Source organism: Palaemon carinicauda, chromosome 33 (assembly GCF_036898095.1).
Source record: "Palaemon carinicauda isolate YSFRI2023 chromosome 33, ASM3689809v2, whole genome shotgun sequence".
Classification (NCBI taxonomy): Eukaryota; Metazoa; Arthropoda; class Malacostraca; order Decapoda; family Palaemonidae; genus Palaemon; species Palaemon carinicauda.
Window position 1 is genome coordinate 63,681,195 of NC_090757.1, and position 17,847 is coordinate 63,699,041.

Consider the following 17,847-nt stretch of genomic DNA (forward strand, 5'->3'; position numbering starts at 1 on the left):
AGAAACTTTTTTTTTTTTAGCCATTGGGGGATATAGATCCATGCTGAATTCTGTACTCAAGCATCTGGGATTAGATCTTTTCATTTCAGATACTATAACAGATGCATGTAGGGCTTTTAGTATTGAAAGACTTCCAGTAGTTGGGTATATTTTTGGGAATTTAGATTTAGTTGTACAATATTTAAAAGGTTTGGATTTTGAACCTTTGGAAAATCTTTTGATTAAAGATCTCTCAGCTAAAACACTTTTCTTTTTGCATTAGCTTCAGCTAAATGCATAAATAAACTACAAGTACTATCTTCTAAGGTAGGCTTTGGAGATCATATGATGATGATATCTCTTCTGCCTACTTTCAGATCTACAAATGATTTTAGGACAATGAGTTTGCCACAATTTTTTTACAGCTCCCCTCTTGGGAAAAGAATGTGAGCATGACATCAGAAAATACTGTATTTTTCTGTAAAAAGCAATTCATTATTATTTGGACAAAACTATGAACATCAGAGGTGATCATAATTTGCTTTGGGGATTAGAATTCCAAATTGACCTTCAAATTGATCTGTCCAAAAAAATGTAGTCTTATCTTCTGAAAAGTTTAGTCACAAAAGCTCATACAGAATTAATCCAAGTCAAATGAAACCCTTAAAGGTTATGATTCATGTTATAAGTGCAACTATATTCCTTAATTTCTGCAGAAATCTTTATTTGGAATGGAAAGAGTTTTGATGGCAGCTCAACTGCATACAAAGTATTTTTTGCAAAACATTCTCTTAAAGGATCTTGGTTTGTTTATCAAGAATGCTGGGCTTTAGGTCCTATAGTGGCCGCAACTTAAATTATAATTTTAGTTACATGATGTTGGGCTTACGTAAATATGTAATTAGGAAAAAATTTGAGGGCCATATTTCAAATATGCTTTGATATGGATCATTAGGTCCACCAATAACCTAGACTTCACTAGTTTAGATTGTTAATTATTTTCATTATTTTAGAAGTATAAATGACCTCTCTTTCTTTCTTACTGGTAACCCATCTCCATCAGAGTGTGGGAGCAGCAATATGGACATCAGGGGAGGTTCATGGAAATAAATGAAATTTCAACCATGTAATCTTTATTTCTCTACATAGTTCCTTTATGTTCATATATATATATATATATATATATATATATATATATATATATATATATATATATATATATATATATATATATATATATATATACTGTATATGAATCAGATTGGGAAGTTACAGCAAGTGGAGAGTGAATTTATGAAATATAGTTTGGATATATTGGCCCTAAGTGAAATGCATTTTAAGGGGATTGCTAAGGAAACTTTAGACCAAGGGAATATATATATTTACTCAGGAAGATCAGATGAAGCTGGAAGAGAAGGGGTAGGAATGATGATGACACCAAGAGCAGAAAAGGCATTAACCGATTGGAGAGCTGTAAATAGTAAATTGTTACTAGCAAAGTTCAAATAAAAGCTCTGCAATATGAAAATGAAGTGACTCCAAGACTACTTACAAGATTATTTTGTAGAATGGAGCATGAAGAGGCAAAACCTGATGAATGGGATTCAGGAGTGTTGGTGAAAATAGCTAAAAATGGAGACCTGACTGATTGCATTAATTACAAAGGCATAAGACTTACGTCAGTTGTTTTGAAAATATCGTATGCTTATTCTTAAGAGACCGGAGAGGAAGATTGATGAAAAGTTGAGCAATGAACAAGCAGGATTTAGAAAAGGTAGAAGTTGCACTGACCAAATTTTCATTTTGAGACATGTTGTACAGCAATGCGTAGAATATACAAATCCCATTTTGATGGTATTTTTGAACTATGAAAAAGTCTTGGATAGTGTGCACCGGCCAATTTTGTGGAGAGTCCTCTGTTATTATGGAATTCCTCTTAAATATGTAAATTTGATGAAGTCTGTTCATGAGCATAGCAAGTGCAAAGTTAATGTTAATGGAGTCTTATCAAGTGAGTTTCCAGTGAACAGCAGAGTTGTTGTTTATCCTCCTCATGGACTTTGTAATGTGTAGAACAGTCAGAGATGGTGGAGAAGGATTGGTGATAGGAATTTAGCAGACCCAGAGTATGCTGTCCTTCTTAGCAGAACACCACACGATTTGCAATGCTTGCTTACCAGAATGCATGAAATATCACACAAGGTGGGGCTGAAGATATATAGAAGAAAGACAGAGATGGTGAGAATGGAGTATGCAATGGAAGATGATATAACATTGTAAGGAGAAAGGATTAATGAGGTAGAATTATTCAAGTACTGTATTTAGGAACAATGATCTCGAATACAGGGTCTTTAGAATTACCTTAGAGTTTAGATTGAAAAAATCAAACCAGACAATGGCTAGGTTAAGTAAAGTAAAATGTGGAAATCAAATTGCCTAAAATTTCATTTAAAATCAAACTATATATCAGTTTGGTGAGATCAGTGTTACTCTATGGACATGAGGCATGGTATGGCAATTAAACAATCTCCAATAGATTTAGTAAGATTTGAGAATAAAGCCCTCAGAAGGATATTGGGAGTTAAATGGCAGGACAGGATTAGAAATGAAACTATAAGAGAGATTACTGGAGTACCATATGTGGATGAGATCCTGATGAGGGGTAGATGGAGATGGTTTGGGCATGATCTTCGCACTCCTTGAGAGAGATTAGTTCACCAAACGTTTAACTGGGCTCCACAAGGCACTAGAAGAATTGGAAGACGCAGGCCTACATGGCTTAGGACTATAAAGCACGAAATAGGAGATGATGAATGGAAAAGTATTGATTTAAAAGCTCAAGACAGAGACGACTGGCGAAATCTAACTGAGGCCCTTTGCATCAATAGACATAGAAGGAGATGATGATGAGCTAAGCATTTCTGAGCGATTTGGAACATGAAGCAATGGCGCCAACCGCATGCCTGCCTCAGAACAATTAAAGCATGGAAATCGAAATAAACAGGGGATGGAAACGCAAAATTCTCCAACACACGAAAAAGGGGTACTCAACTTAGTCGATGAGGAAGAAGCTGAAGCATCCATGATCGAAAATCACTCAAAAAGTTAAGAAAAACTAGCAGAAACTTTTCAACCGACCGTCGAAGATGGCAGCTGCAAAGGGGGAATGGTTCAACAGGAAACGTGTTAGTTGGACCATATTGAGATCGGGAGTTGTAACGGCTCTCTTACCCACATATCCTACATTCACCTTTCCTTCCAGACAAGGTTAACTCTATTTGGGGAAGGATAACCATGGCTTGTTATTAACATGAAATATCCCATGTAGAAGCTGCCAATGAGGAACTTCCATCAGGACGACATGACTCGAGCCCAAAAAGGAATTTTTTCTCTCAGTACTGTACTCTTATCATTACATTTCCTATAGAATTATTTTACATGTCAAAGGACCCTGTTGAGATCCCAAGCAGTGATTTTTAGTCGTTTTGGCAGTTACCCAAAATGTTGCCCACATTAATCATGGCAGTTCATTTTATATAATTATGCTTATGAAAGTGTTACGGAAACAAAAATTAATGCAGACATTTTTATTTATGCAATAGCACATCTGCATAACAATAATACACAAGAACAAAATTATTTTTTTTCATGATATGAAATCAAATGTATAATTAGGCTATGATTTATCATTGTGGAGGAATAAAAATGAAATTATTCATACAGGCGTACTTAACATGCACTAGGATACTATTACAATCAATGAGAATCCTGACAAAGGATCGTTTTGATTATTGCCTCAAATATGGCTCATTTTTATGATAGACTACCTCTCAGGTCATCCTCTGGTTGGAGGTGGTTTCTGAACTTTCTCTTTGTGACTGCGAGGACTGAAAATCCTGCCTCATACAAGAAAGCTGTAGTAAAGGGATGAAGTGCTTTTAGGACTAAGCCTCCTTGAATCAGCCTTTCTTTGTATACTTTTACCCAAGACAAGCTCAGTGATAACCTTTTGAAATTGAAATGAAATGTTTCATCATTTTAAATCTCGATAAACTGTTTCTGTAGCTTGCTGATGTTAACACTATTTTGAGGCAGGTATTCAGCTTCATTGTCAAAGGGTTTTTATTTATTTGTATTTTTTGCAATGGTATGATCAAATCCTTTGATCGTGTTGCGTTTATGTTATACAGTAATGTTTTGGACTTGGTTGAGAGAAAAATCATCTTTCACCAATACATTCAGAGAGGGAAATGATGCAGTCTCTCCAGCTTTAATTTTATTCATTCACAACTCAAGTTTTCATTTGAATGAAGAAAGTTTCTCAGAAGGTGTTCAAGGAATTTCAGCTAAGATATTTGTAATGTTATGCTTTAATATTTATGAGTTATGTCTTTTAATGCAACAGTTTTCTAATAATAACTATAAAAAGAGTATTGGGGAAATAATATGCTCCTAAAATTATAACTCATGGAAACCTATTGAAATAGAACCTAGGTTTAAGACCTAAGCGTCTAAAGCTGATACACATCAGGCATGGTTCATAATTTGGCAGAAGGTTTATACGATTGCATGCCCTTACAGTCTTCAATGACAGCTATTGGTGGTGGGCCTAACCTTTGACTAAATAGTCCAACTGCAAGGTAGCAGTTTCCACAGTTTTTGGCAGTGGTCCTAGCCTTTTATTAATAAGCAAGATTTCAGGGCAGCAGAAGAAAATAATTTACTGTTTACCAGGGATCCTTCCCTCTAAAAATAAGTCCAACTTTATAATGATTGAAAAAGTATATGGCTTCTTAAGAAAACCCATCAGAGGCTGGAACCTGATAACCGATGTTAGCCCTCTCAACTGCTTTCTTGTCCAAATCTCAAGGGTGGAAATCATTGGAATATCTCTACAAGTTCAACTTTATAGATAAATTTGAGGAGTACTCCTGAAATTAGAATGCTACCAGACACACTAAAAGTGTCACTTTCACAGCCCTACATTGACTATTTTTTCTTGAGTTACAAAAGCAAATATGGGCCTAGCCAACTTCAAAGGTTAAAAAAAAAAAAAAAAAAAAAAAAAATTATGCATACTGTCAGTGCAGCAAAGTTTAATAACAGCCACTTATCATTCAACTTTTTTCTTGAGTATTTTATTCTGATTTAAAGTATCATGATAAGAGTTTGCAGTTTTACTTAAGTATTGAGTGCTATCATCAGGCAAGTTACAATCTAACTTAAGTTTGTAAAAAAGAAAAAAAAATTTAATGGATTTTTTTTTCACAACAGGTAGCAGTACTCATTTCATGGTTATAATTGAACTTTGGACTGATGATGAAAGCACTGAAATATCTTTGATGTTATCCTAAGTTTTTTATTAATTTGTTGTAAATCATGATAAGTAAGTTAAAGTAAAAAGCAATGGTTTTGATATTGGGCAACCCAGTTTAAAAAGAAAGGAGTTTGGTAGGATACTTTTTAGAAAAACACACTCTAGTAAAGACTTTTAGTAGAGCAACTTGTGTTGTTTACTCTGTACCTTGAATTATGATGTCCATTTTAGATTTTTAAGATAATTTACATTATTTTGCAGTCTTAAGTAAGGAATCATACCAATCTTTTTTCCTGTATTTTTTCCAGTTACCACCAGAATTAATGATGGTACTCAAGCAAGTGATGAATCCAGAAACAATGCGTAAAATGATTGCCTCTGTAGATGTTAACTCACTAACTCCAGCAGAAAGTTATGAATCAGCCCAAGTAATGCCATTGGACTCTTCACCATCAAGAAGACTTTTACCTGAAAATGCTGAGAATGATCCCATAAAAAATCAGTTCCATACAAAACCAAAGAGACTTTGCAATAAAGTTTCTGCTCGCAAATCAGTGGGAGATACATGGGTTTCCCCCAAAGATGAAGATGATGCGTGGCACAAAGTGACGAAGAAGCGGCCAAATCTAGATGAGTTTACTACAGTTGTCAGTAAAAAATTCTCTTTCCAACCAGATTCCCCCTGTCCAGATTTACTTCATCCAAATTATAAAACATCTTCAAGCCAAAATTATAGCCCAGAAACCTCCCCTCAACCATGTTTATCTCCCACTACTTCTATAGTACCTGAAAATGTGAAAATCCATCAATCAGGTATCTGCCATCAATATAGCAGTAATATCGATAATTGTGATAACAGCAGTCAAAATCATAGTGGTGAAAGTAGTGTCATCCCTCCTAACATGTCCCAACAATATTTAAAAATGGATGCAGTCTCTCCAGATGAGTTGTGGAAACCTGTTACTCCATCTGCATTTTCACCCCAAAGTAGTGGACAGGGATTTTTAATTTCGGAAGGTGATTGCAAAACTATTAACATGCCATCTCCGAGTAGAAACAATCAGAGAACAGCTTTGGTTATTGCAGATTCTCCTAGTTTTGACCAAAGTATAGGAGTAGCATTCTCTCCAGGTTTACGGGACTTGAGAATAAATGACTGTGAAAATCCCCAAACCAATCAACATCACAGAAGTGAGGATTTATCTCCAGATTTTACTACCCTTAGTGGAACAGAAGTTCCAGCAATAGAGTGCAATCTTATTCAGACCAGATGTGATACAGTGTGCTTGCCCAGTGGTCAGAACCAGGGCATTGAAAGCTACAACCAAAGTACAAGTCTTGGTATATCTTATCCAAGAAGCTACAACCAAAATAAATACCCAGTGTCACCACCTAGTAGGAACAGTGGACATGATGAAAAATTTATCCATGCAACCCCAGACACTGATGTAAGTGCTTGTAAAGTTATTTCTAGTACCGCACCATCTCATTGTAGTTACCAGTTCAGTGCTTCACCATTGAATGATCATTCAACAATATTATCACCGAAGCTGTATGCTCAATACCAGCCAGGTTCTCCAGGCATTAATTACTCAGTTAGTCAATCTCAGTACCCATATACTATTCCTGCTCAAGACCAAGGCTACACAGTACCTCCCCATACTCTTTCTAGTACCAGTTCTGGATATTGCACAGACTTCTCTCCACAACTACAGAAACAGCAACAGGGTTTACAAGGAATAACACTCCCTCCTAATCAAGAATCAAACCTCCATGCTGTTCCCATTACCACCTCATATAATGTTTCTATGGGTGAATCAGGGACTTCAGGTGAGTTAAACAGAATTTGTTTTATTAATTTCACTAATGTAAACACAAACTTTCTGTCTTACTATATTTACTTATTTTTTTTATGTCAAATTTATATTGGGGCCTTGCTCAATTTATAAAAAACATGTACGGTATATACTCAAAAGACTGAGTATTATGCACTGCTTTTTGCATTTAAAAGTATTATGGTACCTATTACAGTGCAGATAGTCTAGTATTAGTTGTCTTATTCATGCATGATATGAGACCTCGTAAAAAGTAATATTCGGATTATTTTTATACCAGACAAACAAAACAGCATGTGTGCAATACAAAATCGTTTCAAGTAAAAAATGTGAAAGACCATAATGACGGGATAAAGTGCAAGGAAATCCAGAAATATATTGCTCTCACATCAAGAAAGTATCTATCAAGTATGTAGTAGGTACAGTACTGGTATTTACATACTGCTTATTACTGATATTCAAAACTTGTGCAAATTTATACTGAATCACACAAGTGAAATTGTCATATAATTTAACCACATTAATCCAATACAGGAACCCCTTCAACTTGAATGCTACAGTGGCTTTGGTTGCCTGATGTAAAAAAAAATGCCCTTTAATACATCCTATACTTGAACCTTCATAAGATATCTAACTACAGTAACAGTAAATCTATGTAGTTTTATAACCTAAATTAAACTGTTCCTTATACTTAACCTTAAATTCAAAAGATTTATCCAATAGATTATGTGTAAAACATGAGAGCCTAACAAAAAAAATCATAGTGTACTTTACAGTAATAATGTAGTTGGTAAAATACTATAGTCTGAGTTGTACTTTTGTTGTGATAGTTTTTTTTCTAATTCTCATGAAGCGGGCCTAGTGTATATTTTTATATAGAAATAACTAAATGTTATATACTTATATACCTTACTTATAAAATTACAAAATTTCATTCAGATCTTACTAAAGAAATTCATCAAAAGAGGTTAAACTTATTTATTAGGTATAACCTTTGGCAAAATTTATTTGAATTTTTTATTTGATATGTACAACATGGCACCGCAATTACTTCCATACTAAATGTGCTGTCCTATAACAATTACAAGCCAGTCTCATATAATTGAGTGAATGAAAAATCTAAGATTAATTTTTTATGAAATTTAACCGTTTTAGATCTAAATCCTTCAGGCCAGCTCTTTGAGAACTAAGAATTTTAACTTGGAGAGGGATCCAAATTACTGGTGCTCAATATACTCTCTGAATTACTTGTGCTCGATATACTCTGTGAAGCCTTGAAGCATACATAAAGATTTCTATGAAATAACAGAATTTTAATAACAACTTGTTCCTAGGCGGCACAAACCATCATCCTTCAGTAAGGGTGGGATTCTTGCAGCAGCCGTTAATGGCCAATGAAGAATTATCAAGATTCTGGCAACTGTGGCCCAGTACTGTACCACTATAGACCTGGGTCTGCCAGTGCACTAGGCCTCAATTGAGATTTCGGCCGTGGTACTGAACAGATGCATTCCCACTGCTCTCTCAACTTGGATTGATGATTTGTGCAGTGTTTCTAGTCTTTGTTTTCTCTTTACAGTATGAGTCTTTGTGAATCTTGTGAGATGTGAACATGTCCAGGATTGCCGCAGTGTGCCAATGTGGCACATTCATTTCATTAGTGCTGTAAAATTAAATTGAGCCTCATCCTTTTTGTCTGACGTGGACGTGAAGAGGACACATCGCCCTTCAGACTTTCCTCGTGATGAGTGCCCTTCTTCCCAGTAGACAAGATGCCAATACAGGAAAAAGAAAAAGGCTAAGCATGATCTTTCTCCTTCGGATTCTTCAGTGCGTTCTAGCCTTCGGAATCTCGATACTGGTTCTTCTTTGGTTCCTTACACGGATGGAAACCAGAAGACTTACGAGGATTATTCTCAAACACATTCGTCCAAGAAGAAAGACTTCCCTGCTTCCCCTAGAGAAGAGAGGAAATTTACGATCGCCAACTTTAATTTCCCTGGCCAAAGCTTGAAGTCCGATAGTCGCAACCGCAGAACGACTAAGACCTAATACACGACCCATGTTCATAAGGGTCTCCTCATTTTTGTTTTGCTTTTCTCTTCTTGGGTTCACTGCCATCAGAAGAATATCTCTTTTACTTTCCAGATATAATGGAAAAAAAAGGGACAAAAATATTGAAATATTATCAACACCAAAATCCCAAATGCATATTGTAAGCTTAGATGGCAAATGGATGCTAGTGTGACGTGTAATGTACTACTATGCGGCCAGGGACGGCATTGGCGATATAATAGTTTGTCATATTTACGAACCACTGTATTACAGTACTTGTATCTTACATACATACATATACCAAGGCACTTCCCCCAATTTTGGGGGGTAGCCGACATCAACAAATGAAACAAAACAAAAAGGGGACCTCTACTCTCTACGTTCCTCCCAGCCTGACAAGGGACTCAACCAAGTTCAGCTGGTACTGCTAGGGTGCCACAGACCACCCTCCCCTGTTATCCACCACTATGAAGCTTCATAATGCTGAATCCCCTACTGCTGCTACCTCCGCGGTCATGTAAGGCACCGGAGGAAGCAGCAGGGCCTACCGGAACTGCGTCACAATCGCTCGCCATTCATTCCTATTTCTAGCACGCTCTCTTGCCTCTCTCACATCTATCCTCCTATCACCCAGAGCTTTCTTCACTCCATCCATCCACCCAAACCTTGGCCTTCCTCTTGTACTTCTCCCATCAACTCTTGCATTCATCACCTTCTTTAGCAGACAGCCATTTTCCATTCTCTCAACATGGCCAAACCACCTCAACACATTCATATCCACTCTAGCTGCTAACTCATTTCTTACACCCGTTCTCACCCTCACCACTTCGTTCCTAACCCTATCTACTCGAGATACACCAGCCATACTCCTTAGACACTTCATCTCAAACACATTCAATTTCTGTCTCTCCATCACTTTCATTCCCCACAACTCCGATCCATACATCACAGTTGGTATAATCACTTTCTCATATAGAACTCTCTTTACATTCATGCCCAACCCTCTATTTTTTGTACAATCACTTTCTCATATAGAACTCTCTTTACATTCATGCCCAACCCTCTATTTTTTACTACTCCCTTAACTGTCCCCAACACTTTGCAACCTTCATTCACTCACTGACGTACATCTGCTTCCACTCCACCATTTGCTGCAACAACAGACCCCAAGTACTTGAACTGATCCACCTCCTCAAGTAACTCTCCACTCAACATGACATTCAACCTTGCACCACCTTCCCTTCTCGTACATCTCATAACCTTACTTTTACCCACATTAACTCTCATCTTCCTTCTCTCACACACACTTCCAAATTCTGTCACTAATCGGCCAAGCTTCTCTTCTGTGTCTGCAACCAGTATAGTATCATCCGCAAACAACAACTGATTTACCTCCCATTCATGGTCATTCTCATCTACCAGTTTTAATCCTCGTCCAAGCACTCGAGCATTTACCTCTCTCACCACTCCATCAACTTACAAGTTAAACAACCATGGCGACATCACACATCCCTGTCTCAGCCCCACTTTCACCGGAAACCAATCACTCACTTCATTTCCTATCCTAACACATGCTTTACTACCTTTGTAGAAACTTTTCACTGCTTGCAACAACCTTCCACCAACTCCATATAACCTCATCACATTCCACATTGCTTCCCTATCAACTCTATCATACGCTTTCTTTTGATCCATAAACGCAACATACACCTCCTTACCTTTTGCTAAATATTTCTCGCATATCTGCCTAACTAAAAATCTGATTCATACAACCCCTACCTCTTCTAAAACCACCCTGTACTTCTAAGATTGCATTCTCTGGTTTATCCTTAATCCTATTAATCATTACTCTACCATACACTTTTCCAACTCTCTTACCCTTATATTGTGGTACAATACATGCACAAACCCAATCTACTGGTACCATTGACAACACAAAACAATCTCACCAACCATTCAAGTACAATCACACCCCCTTCTTTCAACATCTCAGCTCTCACACCATCCATACCAGATGCTTTTCCTACTCTCGTTTCATCTAGTGCTCTCCTCACTTCCTCTATTGTAATGTCTCTCTCATTCTCATCTCCCATCACCGGCACCTCAACACCTGCAACAGCAATTATATCTACCTCCCTATTATCCTCAACATTCAGTAAACTTTCAAAATATTCCGCCCACCTTTTCCTTGCCTCCTCTCCTTTTAACAACCTTCCATTTCCATCTTTCACTGTCTATTCAATTCTTGAGCAAGCCTTCCTCACTCTCTTCACTTCTTTCCAAAACTTCTTATTCTCTTCATATGAATGACCCAATCGCTGACCCCACCTCAGGTCAGTTGCCCTCTTTGGCTCACGTACCTTACGCTTTACTTCCACATTTTTCTCTCTATATTTTTCATACTTCTCTATACTATTACTCTGCAGCCATTCTTCAAAAGCCCTCTTTTTCTCTTCCACTTTTACCTTCACTCCTTCATTCCACCATTCACTGCCCTTCCTTATGCTGCTTCCAACAACCTTCTTGCCACACACATCACTTGCAATCCCAACAAAATTTTCTTTTACTAACTTCCACTCCTCCTCTAAATTACCAGTTTCTCTTACTTTCACTTCGTCATATGCCATTTTCAACCTTTCCTGATATTTACTTTTTACCCCCGGTTTTATTAGCTCTTCAACCCTCACGCTCCCTTTTACATCCACCTACTCTATTTCCCCACTCTTTTGCTACAACTAATTTTCCTTCCACCAAAAAATTATCAGATATACCGTTAGCCATACCCCTAAACACGTGCACGTCTTTCAATCTTCCAACATTCTTTTAGTTATTAACACATAATCCATTAATGCCCTTTCTACTACTCTTTCATTTGCCACTCTTACCCATGTATACTTATTTTTATCTTTCTTTTTTAAAAGGCTATTACTTATCACCATTTCTTGCTCAACACACATATCTACCAGTCTCTCACCACTCTCATTTTCACCTGGTACGCCATACTTCCCAATGACACCTTCTACCTCTCCAGCGCCCACTCTAGCATTTAAGTCACCCATGACAACTACACAATTCCTTCTACCCAGTCCTTCTACACACCTTGTTAATTCATTCCAGAACTCATTCCGCTCTTGTATCTTAAGTTACAATAAATGTTTTGAGTACTTTACGGGAACCCATTCTTAAAAGTGAATGGTCGTAACTCAATACCATTATAACCCGAGGGCCTCTTGTAGGTGATAAATTAATCACATACATATAGTTAAACCTAGGACATCTAACGCAACCAGGACTAATAAAAAATTTCATTGTTAAGAAAGCTTGCACTGAACTTTTATATCTTTTCCTCCCAACTTCAATTCATTAAAAATCAATTAAAAGAGCTGAATTGCCTGTTAAGTTCCAGTGGTTAGTGTTTAACCTACATTCCATACCACTACTTCCATTTCAGAAGAAAAGAAAATGAAACTCTTTCCTTACAGGTCTCTGGACAACCAGAGAGTTCTCGGCAACCCTCAAGGATCTGTAGGATACAGTAGTTGGTAAGATCAACGAGATGTCTGATAATCATAAGTACCTATTACTACTGGAGTGATCATTTGGGGAAGCACATGTGAGGAATTAGCTTCTCCATTTACTCAAGTTGTTTCCTGTCCTGTGAAGGATCTATGTTTTGCTACATGACCTGATGAGCAACTACCAATGGGCTAAGGATAAAGAGATCTAGGGACCTGTGAGTATACTCCTGTAAGTACAGTAATAGGTAGTGAAGGGTGTCTCTTGTTGTCAGACTCCTGTCTCAAAGAACTGCACCATTGACAGGTTCTTGAGAGCTGGGAGTTCATGAGCTTGAATCCAGCATGTTTTTTCATATCATTTGTAGAAAAAACATGCCTGATTGTCCCATGGACCCAAAAAGAAATTATTCTACGATTTCTTTTCTTATTCCTCGTGTTGCTGTAGTTAGAGTTGTAGTATCCTCCCAGGACAGGAAAGAAAGTCTTCTTGGTCTTCGCTAATCGCTTCTCTTAGGGAACCGATGAAGAACTTGAAGTTGTGAATGGCTAGGTTCTAGGTCTTGGCAACGAACTTCTGTACCAAGGTGACGGAGACGTAACTTTGAGAATGACTTGTGACACAGGAAAAGTTATGCTATTTGTCTACTTGCTTCACGAGGGATAAACTTGTTGAGGAAAGTCTCAAGGACCAAAGCCTATTTGCCATCAGGCTTGAGAGACCTGAGGACACTCGATACAATCCACTCATCAATTCTCGCAAATACAGTAGGCCAGGCTTACGTCCCAGTTGAGATTTAGATGGAAAGCAAACCATTATCATTCACTGAGGAGATTGAGGAATTCCCCTTGCCCCAACAAAGTAGCAAAACAGCTGATCCAGATCATATTCAGCATAGAGTTGTTTAGGACCAATGAGGGTCACACTGAACCTCGATATCGGCAACCAACCTAAGAAATTGGTGAAACGGGAAAAGGACATAAAAAAACGTAAGCAAAGTGTCCTCAACTGCTGCCGATGCAGTCTGGAACTGATGGAAGTATCTTGTTGACCCGGATGGCAAACAGGTTGAGCGATGGTGAAACTCGAAGAGTAAGAAGCCTTTCTGCCAGGCAGTGAGGTAAGGAACACATGTGATCCCCATATGAACAATCCTCTTGTCCGGATGAAACTTGCAAACAGCTCTACAGTGTTGTCCATTTCCTAAGAGTGCACCTGCTTGCCAACTTGTTAGGGGTCTGTGAAACAGGGGCCCCCTTGTTGATGTAAGTGATGAACAGAAGTGCATTACCAAATTCACGTGGACAGTAGATTCACCAAAGGTTAGGAATTCCCGCAACGAGGTTTGTCATGCAGCTACCAGGGTAGGTTGTCCCATATTCCTGTTCTAAGAAAACAGATAGGGAAGGGGAAACTGGTTGCTGACTAGCGATACTTAAAAACTTACTAGAGCGATCGGTGGGATAGCCACCCGTGAGGAATTAGCTTCTCCATTCAGGAACAGATATTCCGGCAATCATCCTAAGGAAGGACTCTCCCTAGTGTCATGCCATCTATATTCCGAGATGCTCCATCCTCTGCTTGACAGTACTCTGACAAAAATTTCCCGGAATTACCATTGTCCGTAAGTCATAGCAAAAGGACGAATGACTCTTATGCTGAAGTAATTCCTGTAAGATTGTAGAATGTGGCAATTGTCAAGATCCTTCACTAGACAATTGCCGATGATAGAACTTGAGAGAAGACTACCAAGAACACTTGAGGATTATTCAATGCCCTGATAATATAGAGGGCTTCTTTTTATCATGGACTGCACACTGATTGCCATCTTGAATGGTTTATGGGGAACAATTTGTTCTAAGTAGAGAGAGCAATGATTAGTCTTCAATTCCCTCTTTGACTTCTGCAATTGGAGAGTTATCGGACTTGTCTCGGAGGACTTTGTTCTTTTTCTACCGCAGGGAGACGAGATCTGGCTGATATCAGATGGTCGATCTGAACATAATTGATGTGAGAATGAGAAAAGGGAGTGGTAATCATTACAAAGAACTTGAGCTCACAGTTTCCCGCTCTGCATCAGTGTCTCTTGCTCAATGTATAGACAGGCATACATCCACTTATGGGAACTGCAGCAAGTAGATTTGACTTCAGCGTCCTCCTATCCCTTTCTCTGCCCTACCTCTTACCTGAAACAACCAGGTTGAGGATGAAAAATCCAGTGTTCTCTGTGCCTTTTCAGGGGAAGTAGAGACGCAAGGTGCTGAATTGGACCTGTAGATCACCAGTCTCTTCAATGTTAGCTTAAAGGCACAATGGAATTCTCAGAATTGTTGCTTTTGACGGGTTGTACCCTTGAAGGTACCTGGTCGATGAAAGAGGAAGTCATGTCTCGCCTTCCACCTTTTCATTGTGATCTCTGTTTCTTCCCACACACACGAGGAGGAGGAGGAGGAGGAGGAGGAGGAGGAGGAGGAGGAGGAGGAGGAGGAGGAGGAGGAGGAGGAGGAGGAGGAGGAGGAGGAGGAGGAGGAGGAGGAGGAGGAGGAGGAGGAGGAGGCATTAATATGCTCGGTCTATCAATACTTCTTCCCAGTGGGAATAGCTTTTGGCACACAACTACTCTCCCTCCCTCATTTGTCGATTGTCCAAGAAAGGAGGAAGAAGAGTGGCACCCTTTAACCCTACCAACGGTGAGCATGCTTGTCTCAGTAGAAGACTAGGCACAGAAAGCAGACGTGTGACCCTGACCACCTGTACCGCACATCTAAACACCGCCTAGGGATATTTTGGTTCTCAGTTCCACATCGTTCAGAGTCCACGCATGTGTGACTCCTATCAATTGGTATTCTTAAGACTTCTTCGATGATGTCTTCTACTTCTAAAAGTTTCACCATGAAAAGACCCAAAAATGGAACAAAGGAGGAGGAGGAACTTGAAGTTCACCTTCTATGGTTTCAGTCAAGCCATTAACAACACTCCTATGGGAGAAGTCCAGAGGGGACTTAATTAAGAGCCTTTCCATAGTTGGGAAGACTGCAGAGAAAAGGGCAGTGGCCCTCTCCAAACGCTCACGCTGTTGCCATTTCTACGGCTACGCTAGTGAGAAAATGAACAGCAATAGACATGCCGCCCCGCTGGAACAAGTACAGTTATGCCTCACAACACGAAATTAATTCGTTCTGGAGTGGCTTTTGTAAAGTGAATTTTTTGTGTTGTGACACATTTCACATGCAAATTGCCCAATTCTTTTCAAATCCTACAAAACACCACATTAAATATCATAATAAAGCTACAGTATAACCACATTGAAATACTGTACAACCAAATACATTTGAACCGTTCAATATACCTAAACTAACTGTTAATAACCTTAAATTAAGTAGTTATGACATAATGTAATAATAAATGGAAAATAATACAATACATACAGTATAATACTTTACATATACTAAATACAGTTCCATATGTACTGTACTATTATAGTTACCACTATTATAGACTACAGCTACATTTTATGTTGTCTGAATTCATTTTCTCCAACTTTTTTGTGATGGGTGACTATTTTATTCTTGGCCTGGCTGGCCAATCTCTCCTTAAAATGAAACATTTTTCATAAAGCGAGTCATAAAAATATTTGCATCTCGTTTCGCAGCTTAAAATTACTGAATATCCTTGTCTTCTTTTGATATTCATCAAACACAACCTCTCAGCATATTTATTAAATCAATAAAAAAATTAGAGTAAAACAGCCAGAAATTAAAGGGAAGGGTGCACTGACTATTAGGCGAGTGTGGCCCATCCATTCTATCGCCATCAACTACAACTTTACCTCGTTAAAAAGGCCTTTTCTAGCTTTGCTGAATTCATACTCCTATTAATGGACAATAGATTGTATTCATGTAGGAACAAAATATTCATAGTATTTACGGTAGTTAAATTACAATTGTCTGAAGTATTTTACTTCATAACAATATAGACCTCTCTTCAGTACAATCATCATAGGAAATTGAAGTATTGTAATCGTCATGTAAACTATTGTCTAAAAACAGTAATGTGTATCTTCCTTTCAAGTAGGTTAAAATATTACCTTTCTATATTTCTTATTTCTATTTCAGGGAAATTGTTATGACCTTCAGAAGAGGAATATCCTGATCTTCCTTCATGATATTTGTGGAAGGAGCTAGATATCGGAACGTGAAGTCATTGCTTCAAAAATACATTAAAATATTGCCTCTTAAAGAGGTATCATGTAAGATACAAAATATAAATTCATTCATCCATTCATTCACCTACCTCATTTTCATTAATTGCATATCATTTATTTTATTTGAAAACATTTCATCCAGTTACTAGGAGTTTCATTAACCTTTATGGAATTGTAATGAAGTGATAAGCTGGGCCATTAGTAAAAAGTATTTCTATTGCTTAAACAAGGATTTCTCAGTACTGTACACTCTATTTATTCAAGGTATGTACTAACAAAAACTGTGCTCATAAGAAAGGACAGCGTATCTCCAGAAAATGTTTACTGTACAGTCTACGAAGCAATGATAGTGTATAAGAACTACGCAATGCCATTACTTGGTTGCAACTTTAAGTGATATTAAGTGGGGTATCAAAGTATAACCATATTATTACACACTTCTGCTTAGTAAGGATGACATCTGAGAATACAATTAATCTGTGGGGCATAAGCCTTAGCAACACGTCTAATAGTAATAATAATAATAATAAAAAAAAAAAAATTGAGACAAATCTTGAAAAAAATTTGTAGTAATACTCATTCTCCATATAATATCAAGAAAAATTGCACTCGTCCTAAAGGCACAACCCTTAAGTCTGACTAAATCAAAATATTTAGCACGAAAGTTGGTTCAGGCGCTAAAGCATGGTTATAGGTTACAAAGAACAGTGGAGTTGCTTCAATGGAATTAATTACAGTATATAAAGTCTTTAATTTGTACAGTATACAGTATTTGGGAAAAATGCAATTTTTTATTAAGATAATGGATTTTGACATAGGAAAAATGAATTTTTTGATGAGATAGCCATGTCATCCTGATTTTTTGATGAGATAGCCATGTCATCTTGATGGAAGTTCCTCATTGGCAGCTTCTACTTGGAATATTTCTGCGAGTAATATAC

At 37.8% G+C, this 17,847-nt stretch overlaps 1 protein-coding gene across 2 annotated transcripts in view; it reads left to right on the forward strand.

Moving 5' to 3' along the window:
- The window catches only part of LOC137625971 (uncharacterized), a 461,042-nt gene extending 443,981 nt beyond the window's left edge, over positions 1 to 17,061 (forward strand). For both annotated transcript variants that reach the window (XM_068357041.1, XM_068357040.1), the window contains exons 11-12: positions 5,605 to 7,126; positions 16,818 to 17,061. In XM_068357041.1, the coding sequence (XP_068213142.1) occupies positions 5,605 to 7,126; positions 16,818 to 16,831 (1,536 nt within the window). In that variant the 3' untranslated portion in view covers positions 16,832 to 17,061. The remainder of the gene's footprint in view (positions 1 to 5,604; positions 7,127 to 16,817) is intronic.
- Positions 17,062 to 17,847: the final 786 nt, after the last annotated feature.